Raw genomic sequence first — 9,938 nt, 5'->3', positions numbered from 1 at the left:
CCGAAGTCAAGTCAAAACACTGGTGATAAGGATGCTCAGTGGTCTCAGTGAGAACATCGATAAAGAGATAGGAAACATAAAAAAAGAACCACTCAGAAATGATTACAATAACTGAAATGAAAAATACATCAGAGGAAATCAACAGTAGATTAGATGAAGTAGAGGATCGAATCAGTGATTTGGAAGACAATGTAGCAGAAAACAATCAGAACAGCAACAAGAAAAAAAGAATCCTAAAAATGAGGATAGTTTAAGAGGCCTCTGGGCCTCTGGTATGCTGGTACATCAAGCATACCAACATTTGCATCATAGGGGTATCAGAAGGAGAAGAGAGAGGGTAAGGAATTGAAAACCTATTTGAAGAAATAATGATGGAAAACTTTCCCAACAGCTGTACAGACAGACGTACAATACCAGGAAGTGCAGAGAGTCCCAAACAAGATGTACTCTAGAGGCCCACACCAAGACACATTGTAATTAAAATACTGAACGTTAAAGACAAAGAATCTTAAAAGCAGCAAGAGAAAAGCTGTTACCTACAAGGAAGCTCCCATATGACTGTCAGCTGATTTCGCCACAGAAACTTTGCAAACCAGAGAGATTGGCACTAAATATTCAAAATGATGAAAAGTAAGGACCTACAACCAGGATTACTCTACGCAGCAAAAGTATCATTTAAGATCTAAAGACAGATAAAGAGTTTCCCAGACAAGGAAAGCTAAAGGAGTTCATAGCCACCAAACCAGTATTACAAGGATATGTTAAAGGGACTTCTTTAAGAAGAAGAAAAAAAATGAAAAAGATTAAAAAGATGAATAATAAAAAGGCAATAACTACATATCAACAATTACTTTAAATGTAAACTGATTAAATGGTGCAATCAAAAGACAAAGGTTGGGAAAGGGGGCAAGATGGCATAGAGGGTAGAGCCTTTGTACATCTCTTTTTGGGACCACACCAGAGTTGTGACAAAACCACAGAACAAACAGCAAGCAGGATGGCCTGGGGTTTGGATGAACAGAGGCACTACAACTAGGGAGAGAAATAAGAAATCATCATGCAATGATAGGAGAGGGTGGAGAAGCGAGATTGCCCAGTCCTACGTAGCTGAATGAGATAGAGGCTGCAGCATTTGCAGTCAGAAGGTGAAGACATTCTTTTTAAAGGGGCCATGACTGTGACTGAACTTTTGTGGTGATGGACTCACTCACTTTGAACTCTGGCTCCCAGTTGGCTACTCAGAGGGGCACCACCAACATACTGGGGCAGCGGCAGGAGGGATGCCCATTTGTTGGGCTTCGGTGCGAGGGCTGGAGCTGAGACTTTCTCCCAGGCAGACATGCTGGCAATACCCATTGTTACTCTGTTGAGCCCTCCCCACTCCCAGTGTGTGGATGCAGGCGCCGTCATAGCTGAGATGTCATCAGACTGGGTAACAGAGGTCGTTCTGCTCAGAGGATTCCCTGAAACTCTGCCCCTCCCAACTTGTGGCCCTACTGAAGCCACATCCTGTGGGGTCCACAGCGTGCCCTGTGCCCCTTGCAGGGCATTTCCAAGCCCCACATTGGTGGCACCCGGCCTCAGTTTCTGGGATGGCCTCTTGAGGCAACTATAAGCACAGCACAAATGTCAGCCATCTGAGGATTGCTTGCTTAATTTTACTAGGTGGACCCAGAGGGGGACAGGCTGGAGCTAAACTTGGTCTGCCAATGGTTCCCTCTCAAGACTGTGCCACTGGACAGATACCTACTACACAAAGCCACGCTAATAAGACGGGGAGGCTTAGGAGCTTTGCTTAGTACATTGAAACAGACACGGGCAGCCAAAATAGGGAGAAAAAGAAGCATGTCCTGCATGAGAGACAGAACAGAGCTCTAGGAAAAATGGAGTCAAGCAATCTACCTGATGCAGTGTTCAAAACACTGGTTATAAAGGTGCTCAGTGAACTTAGGAGAAGAGTAGATGAACTCAGAACCTAAAGAGATAAAAAAACAAAAACAGAAATAGAGATGGAAATTTTAAAAGGGAACCAGTCAGAAATGAAGAATACAATATCTGAGATGAAGAGTATATTAGAGAGAATCAACAGAATAGATGAAGCAGAAGTTTGAATCACTGATAGGACAGGGTAGCGGAAGACACCCAGTCAGAACAGAAATAAGAAAAAATAATTTAAAAAATGAAGATAATTTAAGGTTCCTATAGGACAACATCAAACGTAACAACATTCGTATCATAGGGATACCAGAAGGAGAAGAGAGAGGACAAGAAGTCGAAAACCTATTTAAAGAAATAATGATAGAAAATTTCCCTAATCTGGTGAAGGAAATAGACATACAACCCCAGGAAGGTCAGAGAGTCCCAAAAAAAGATGAACCCAAAGAGGTTCACACCAAGACACATCATAATTAAAATGCCAAAGGTTAAATAAAAGAATCTTAAAAGCAGCAAGAGAAAAGCAGTTACCTACAAGGGAGCTCCCCTAAGACTGGCAGCTGATTTCTCAAATGAAACTTTGCAGGCCAGAAAGTCTTGGCACAAAATATTCAAAGTGATGAAAACCCAGGATCTACAACCAAGATTACTTTATCTAGCAAAGCTATCATTTAGAGTCATTTAGAAGGACAGATAAAGAACTTCCCAGACAAGAAAAAGCTAAAGGAGTTCATCACCACCAAGCCAGTATTACGGGAAATGTTAGAGGGACTTCTTTAAGAAGAAGGAAAAATATGGATCAAAAACATGAACAAAGAATGGCAATAATTATATATCTATCAACAAGTACTTCAAATGAAAAAGAATTAAGTGCTCCAATAGATAGGATGGCTAAATGGATAAGAAAACAAGACCCTTACTTATGCTCCCTACAAGAAACTCACTTCAGATTAAGACACACACAGACTAAAAGTAAGAAGATGGAAAACAATGTTGCATGATGGACCTAGAGGGTATTGTGCTGAATGGAGTAAATCAGATAGAGAAAGACAAATGCCATATGATTTCATATACATGTAGAATCTAAACAAAATAACAAAAACAGAAACAAACTCATAGATACAGAGAATATTTTGAGAGTTACTAGATAAGACGGGGTTAGGGGGTTGGTTTGAAAAAGCAAAGGGATTAAGAAGTACAAATGGATAGTTACAAAATAGTCATGGAGATATAAAATATAGCATAAGGAATACAGTCAATAATGTAATATTTAAGGGGACAGGGGTACTAGATTTATTGGAGTGATAACTGAATTATATAGGTATCTAATCACTATGCTGTGTAGTAAACTAATATATTATATACCAGCTATGAAAAAAAATCATTGAATTATACTGTAAATATGAGCAACTAATTGTCTTATATTTTAATAAAGTTGTTAAAAGATATAGGGGGGCAGAATGAATAGGAAAACAAGACCCTTACGTAGGCTGCCTACAAGAGACTCACTTCAGATCGAAAGACACAAGGACTAAAAGTGAAGGGATGGAAAAAGATATTTTATGAAAATGGAAACAAAAAGCTGGGGTAGCAGTTTCACTTGACATTCAGCAGCTCCTGATCCTTGTTCATCCAGGTATAGAGAAATAGTAAGAAAAAAAGGATTTCTCAAATCTTTTATTCTTATTACAGGAATTCTTTAAAATGATTATCTCACCTTTTCTGAGTTTGAGTTGTCAAAGTTATATACAGGTAATTGAAAAAAAAATTATGAAATTATCCCTAAAGACCATACAACTTTTTCTTTGCAAAATGAAACTGATGTCTGTTTGCTCTTTCAGATTAACAACATGAAGACCAAATTTAAAGAAACAATTGAGAAATGTGATAATCTGGAGCACAGGCTAAACGATCTTCTAAAAGAAAAGCAGTCTGTGGAAAGAAAGTAGGTATAATTGGTCTATTTTTTAACTTAACTATTTTATTGTAACAGGCTCCATAAACTGACAGCTTCCCTCATTCCTATGGAAACACTTATTTTCAAGTGTGTGTATCACCAGGTTTTCAGGGGTTTCCCTATGTTTGGAACAAATTTACTGTGACTTCCTGTTTATTAAAAAACTTGATGTTTCATTCATGCCAGATGGATGCCGTGTGGAATGCAGTGTCCTTCTCATGTCTGTATGCTGGCGGTGTGCATGAATATCAGTTGTTCTTGTAGAAAGCAGCTTCCTTGTGCCCAGAGCCTGTAGCTTCTCTGAGCCATGGTGGCTGAGAACTGGCAGTTAGGAAAGAGACTGTATCTAAGCTGGAGATGGCATGTGTTCTGGTCTTGGTTATGAATTAAAGGCCAAAAATGTTGAATATGGAGCAGAAAATTCATAAACAGCATGGCAAGAATATACTCTGCTACTGTTACTTGGGAAGGTAGTTGCAACTGATTGAAATTGCCTTCCTGGGTTAAGTTCTACTCACAGAAATAATTAGATTTTTACTTGTAGACAAATGGATAAAAATAAATTTAAGGGGACAACTGTTCCTTAAAAGTTGTTTTAATAGACCTTTTATTTTGAAGTAAGTTTAGATTTACAGAGAGTACAAAGACAGTGACAGAGTTCCCAAATACCCTTCACCCATTTTCCTCATTGTCAAAAATTGGATTATTTTTAGATAGTGTTTGTGTGCGTGTGTGGTAAAATCTATACAACATAAAATTTGACATTTTACCATTTTTAAGTGTACAGTTCAGTGGCATTAAGTACATTCACAGTGTTGTACAACTATCAGCATTAAGTATATTCACAGTGTTGTACAATTATCTGTTTCCACAATTTTTCATCGCCCCAAATAGAAACTCTTCATCAAAGGTTTTTTTTTTAACTGTTGTAAAAACAATACAACATTAATAGAAATAAAAATAAAAAATTCTCCTATACTTTCAGCACCCTAACAAATTGAACTATATTAAAAAACTAAAAAGTTAAAACAAGAAGTTTTCTTTGATCCCCTAGATCCTGCTGTCTTGAGGTTAGCCTTTATGGTACTAGTGAATATGTCCTCTTCCAGATCTTTGCTGTACCTATACAAGCATCTCACATAATCTTTTTTCTCATTTTTTATTCCTATTACAGGAATTCTTTTTTTCTACAAAATTAGAATAATGTTAGGTATTCTGCTCTGTTTAAGAGACTTCATGCTGGCACATTTAGATCTATCTTGATCTTTGTAATGGCTGTGTAGTGTTCCATCGTGTGGATGTCCCATAATAATTTTAACCAGTTCCCTATTGGTGGACATTTAAGTTGTCTCAGGTCTTACACTACCATAAACAGCATTGTAATGAGCATCTTTCTCCATGTGCCTTTCAGTGCAGTCCTGAGTATATCTATTTTATAGGAAGAGTTCCTAAAAGTAGAATAGCTATGTCAAGGGGCATGAGAAATTTTGACTTTCTAGTTATCACCAAGTTGACTTCCAGAGAATTTGTTCCAGTTTACACTTCAGTGCCAATGTATGGGACTGCTTCCTTTCTCACGTGTGAGCTATTTGGCATTCTGACACATAAAAATGGTGTTTAAATTTGTGATTCTTTATTTGTAAGATTGAGCATCAAGAATAGACAATCCCTATCCTTGAAAACCTTTCTTTCTCCAGCAAATGCAGTGAGGTCAAATCACTTGACTCTCCAAGAAGGTCAGTTATCCGCATATCTTCTTTATTATAGCTGTCATCTCTAAGCCACTTATTTAACCACTGACTGCAAAACAGAGAAGCAGTAGAAGTTTTACCATGAATCACAGAATAATTTCTGCTATGGAAAAATTTCTGGGCTTAAAAAAATTAATCTTGAAGCTACACTGGGGTTAACTAGAGCAAAATTCTTACTTTGTATTGCTGTTGCAATGGCGGCAAACCAGTCTCCCTGGCCATGGGAGGGAGGAGTCCGCCCTAAATGGATTCTGAGGTCATGACTCCTCTGTTCAATCCCAGAGCAGAAAGGGGACTATGTCAGCAAATGAAAACGTGCTTTTGTCTTCCTTTGTTTTGCAAAAGGTGCACTCAGCTAAACACAAAAGTAGCCAAACTCACCACAGAGCTCAAAGAGGAGCAGGAAATGAACAAGTGTTTGCGAGCCAATCAGATCCTCCTGCAGAACAAGCTGAAGGAGGAGGAGAGGGTTTTGAAGGAGACATGTGACCAGAAGGATCTGCAGATCACCGAGATCCAGGAGCAGCTGCGTGACGTCATGTTCTACCTGGAGACGCAGCAGAAGATCAATCACCTGCCCGCTGAGACCCGGCAAGAAATCCAGGAGGGACAGATCAACATTGCCATGGCCTCGGCCTCGAGCCCTGCCTCTTCGGGGGGCAGTGGGAAGCTGCCCTCCAGAAAGGGCCGAAGCAAGAGGGGCAAGTGACCTTCAGAGAAACAGGTGTCCCTGAGACTGTTTTCCCTGGCACAGCGAAGGTGTGCTGGGGCCTTCAGCTAATTGTGAGGGTGGGCCCTAAATAAGTACAAGTGAGGATCAAGCTGCAGTTGTTTGGGTCTTTCATTTGCTAGTGTGTGGTGTAATGAATGCAGAGGGTTGATGACTAGGAGAGCTGATGGAAATGGGCAGTGTTTTGAAAAGTGGCTGCTTTTTTCAACCATAATAGTTCACTAACCTCAGACATCCTAATGACCATTCTGCCTTCCTATTTGATAGATGCCCCAAATCTGCAATGCATTTTTCTGTTGTATTTATTGAGTTAGTCTATTTGACATTCATTCTGGGGTCAGTAGGTAAAGTCACCTAGCACTAAAGCATCATACCTCCCTGAGGTCATAGCAACTGCCTTAAAGGTTTGTATTGGCTATTGAGGATTTACAAAACTTTCCTAGCATTAGTCTCATCTCATTGTCATCCCTCCTACCTCTGGGGAATTGAAGAACTGGTCGAATGTTATATGAAAGAGGCGGGGCCTGGAAACCAGGCACTGGCTTGTCTCCAGCAGCCATATCTTCTTACTCTAGGGAGAGCCAGGAAAAACAAACAGCAGACTGAGTAGACCCAGTGTAGGAAAAATAATGTTTTCACTTTGTTTATTTTTGATGACTCTGCACCTCACTATGAACCTCAAATATGAAGGATGCTTAATGGTGGCTCAAAGACTGAGATCTCATAGTGGTTTTCCTAGCATCTAGCAAGAATAAGCAGGCAGATGTATCACCCATGTGAAAATGTAGAGTGAGGCTTTTGACTAGCTGATTGTGTATTTTGCTGGAATCAGTATTTTCTGAATGTTTACAAATGATTGGGCTGCATGTTCAGGTTGCGGCTAGAGGGAGCTTGGGCAGATTTTCAATTACGCTTTCAAGATATAACCAAAGGCTGTTTCTAAATCAGGAAATTCAAATTTTAACAGAGTCCCCTTTAAAACAGTCATGTAATGCTTGTTGTGGGCCAACAGAGAGGCTGTGTACTTTCTCTAGAAATACAAACGTCAAATAATTTGTAATATGTAGTAACTGAGCAAAATTAAAGTAAGAGCCGTTGGAATTTAGCTTCCAAAAGAGGGAGCTGGATAGATTAACAAGACATACTGTTAAACGATGAGTTTGTTTTCTGCTTTATAATTAGCCAAAGTTCAAATTATCACATTTCAGAATTGCTTTTTAGCCTGTATTGGGCCCCATCCCCGTTGACCTAAATGTCTTACAAGTTACTGGTTAGCACACCACTGTATCGCTAATCACCATCCATGTTGTGGGATGTGCTACAGCATTTCCTAGAGAACCTTACCTGTAACTTTGCAAAATGAATGTATTCAGACATTCTCAGATTTTACTTAGGGCAGACCAACTCTGTAAGTCCTCCTTGGACTTATATACACAGATACCTTAGAGCAAGAGTGGGAATGTAAAGCATAACCGAATTCTCTTTCCTATAGAGATTCTATTTTATTTAAAATCTATTTTTACACTAGTTAGAATCCTGCTTTTTTGGCCAAGTACTTGTCTTGCATGTCTGACCTTGCGGAAGCTGGGGTGGATTGTAGCATACTAATTAAGAGAATTAGAAGCAATTTACAAAGCTTGCTTGCTCCTCATTTCTCTATGATCACCTCCATCAAGCAGCCCTACCACCAGCCTGGAGAACACGAATTTTTGGTAGAGATGGGATAAACGTCCTGAAAGGCTGTGCCCAGAGGAATGAGCAAATAGGCAAATGTTTCCCAACTACCTGAAGGTTTTTTTTAAATGTTGCAGGAAAAAAATCTTATCAAGATCTGTAAAAAAATGTTTTTTTTAGAAAATGGTCAAAGAGTCATGTTTGAATTTGACAAAATTACATAAGATACAAGCTGTTAGTGTTTTCTTCAGGATGGAAATGAACCACTTAACATATCTACTACCTTGAACAAAGAAATTGCATTAAAGTAACCAAACTTTGAAATGATTCTGCCCCATGTGAAATGTGTGTCTCTCTGATTGACGTTAGCTTGGGAACTTGTATCTAAATAATCTAAGAAGGTGTCTAGCCCAGATTTAAAAAGCAGCATAAAAATCAACCTCGCAACAATATAGTGAGCAGCTAGATTATTCATCTTTCTGCCACTTTGCTCCAGCTTCTCAAACTAATATGCACCTGGACAGATACAGAATAGGAAAAATTATCTGAATTTCGAGGCTTGGGGTCGGAGAAGACTCAGGCACAACTCTTTGCAAACTAAAAGCAATCAATTTATACACCTGAGCCTTTTTTCCAGGCCTGACACCATGCCGAGATTGTTTTATTTTTGGAAACTGTCACAAATGTGACTTGTTAGGATATACCAGGTAAGATAAAGCACGGAAGCAATCACCTCCTCCTCGCTTGCACAGAGAAGCTGTCCTCATCTCAAGGGCTGAGAAACTCTTAAACAGCCAGCCAGCCAGCCAGCAGAGTGGAGAACTTGGCAGCTCACGAATGAACGACCATCTGTCATCACTTGGAAACCCCTCATCCTGCAGTCAAGATCCGCAGGCTACAAATACTGTCCTTAAGATTTGGCTGCGGTGCCCGGTGCCACATTGCTTGTGCTGGTGGCAAATTCTGGCTCGTGATGAAGTCCATGGGCTTATCTAAAAAAGGAAAGTCACTCTCACAACATTGGAGGAAAGCTATTTCATTTTCTCCAGGTTAAAGCTGAAATAGCTGTCGTGGTGATTCTGCGGTGGTACTTCTTTCTTGGCAGCAGGAGGGAAATAAGTTTTTCATGAGTCTTAAGACCTGACTCCTCCTTGTTGGCACCAAGGGACATCTGAACGACTCAAAGACCCAGCTGTCACCTTAGGCAAACTCAGGAAACCATCACGTGTTCTCTGGCAGGCCCCTGCTGCTGGCCAGTTCATTCTTGCCTGTGAAAATTTCTGAAATAAGAGTTGTAGAATATCTACGTAGTGGCCTCATAGTGGAGCTTTTAATGTTAAAATTTTTAAACGAAAGGAAAGATTGAAGTTGTGATAGAGAGAAAACCCTTTCTCTTCCGGAATCCCGAGTTTTACCCCAGAGCCAAAGCCAAATGTGTCCTCTGAAGTTGATTTTTTTCCCCCCAGATGCTATGCTGCAGTCAGCTTGGAGCAAATGAGAAGACATTCTTTGCATTTGTGCATTAGGGGATATCAGGGAAGTTATATAAGGCTTCTTTTATTTTTTGTTTTGGGGGGTTAGGGAGAGGTTGTGGCCTCTATCCTGATTAATGTCATAATCTACTTCTTTAAACACTTCATTTTTAAAATATAGTAGTAAGCATTTACTAAATGGTATCCTTACCTTGCATCCCTGAAACTCAACGTGCCCTCCCCAGAATGCTCACTTTCAATAATAGGTTCCATCAAACATTAATTTTGAAAGCTGTATTTCCAAAAGCCAAAACGATTTCAGAATCATTTTAGTCCACTTTGGGAACTGAGCAGTCTCACTGTAATTCTGGAAGCTTAGGAGAGCATGAAAGGGGCTCTGCAGTTGGTTCTTAATCTGG

General features: G+C 39.7%; 1 protein-coding gene across 4 annotated transcripts in view; it reads left to right on the top strand.

Annotated features, from left to right (window-relative positions):
- The window catches only part of BRAP (BRCA1 associated protein), a 38,294-nt gene that overhangs the window by 22,539 nt on the left and 5,817 nt on the right, over window positions 1–9,938 (top strand). For 2 of the 4 annotated variants that reach the window (XM_006910034.3, XM_015587978.2), the window contains exons 11-12: window positions 3,777–3,880; window positions 5,989–8,374. In XM_006910034.3, the coding sequence (XP_006910096.1) occupies window positions 3,777–3,880; window positions 5,989–6,352 (468 nt within the window). In that variant the 3' untranslated portion in view covers window positions 6,353–8,374. Of the gene's footprint in view, window positions 1–3,776; window positions 3,881–5,988; window positions 8,375–9,938 lie in introns of those variants that run through there. The other 2 variants (XR_003045802.1, XM_015587979.2) reach the window with 1 other exon arrangement.

Source organism: Pteropus alecto, unplaced genomic scaffold, assembly GCF_000325575.1.
Source record: "Pteropus alecto unplaced genomic scaffold, ASM32557v1 scaffold213, whole genome shotgun sequence".
Classification (NCBI taxonomy): domain Eukaryota; kingdom Metazoa; phylum Chordata; class Mammalia; order Chiroptera; family Pteropodidae; genus Pteropus; species Pteropus alecto.
Note: the sequence above shows the minus strand (reverse complement) of the source record. Positions and strands in the feature narration are given on the sequence as shown.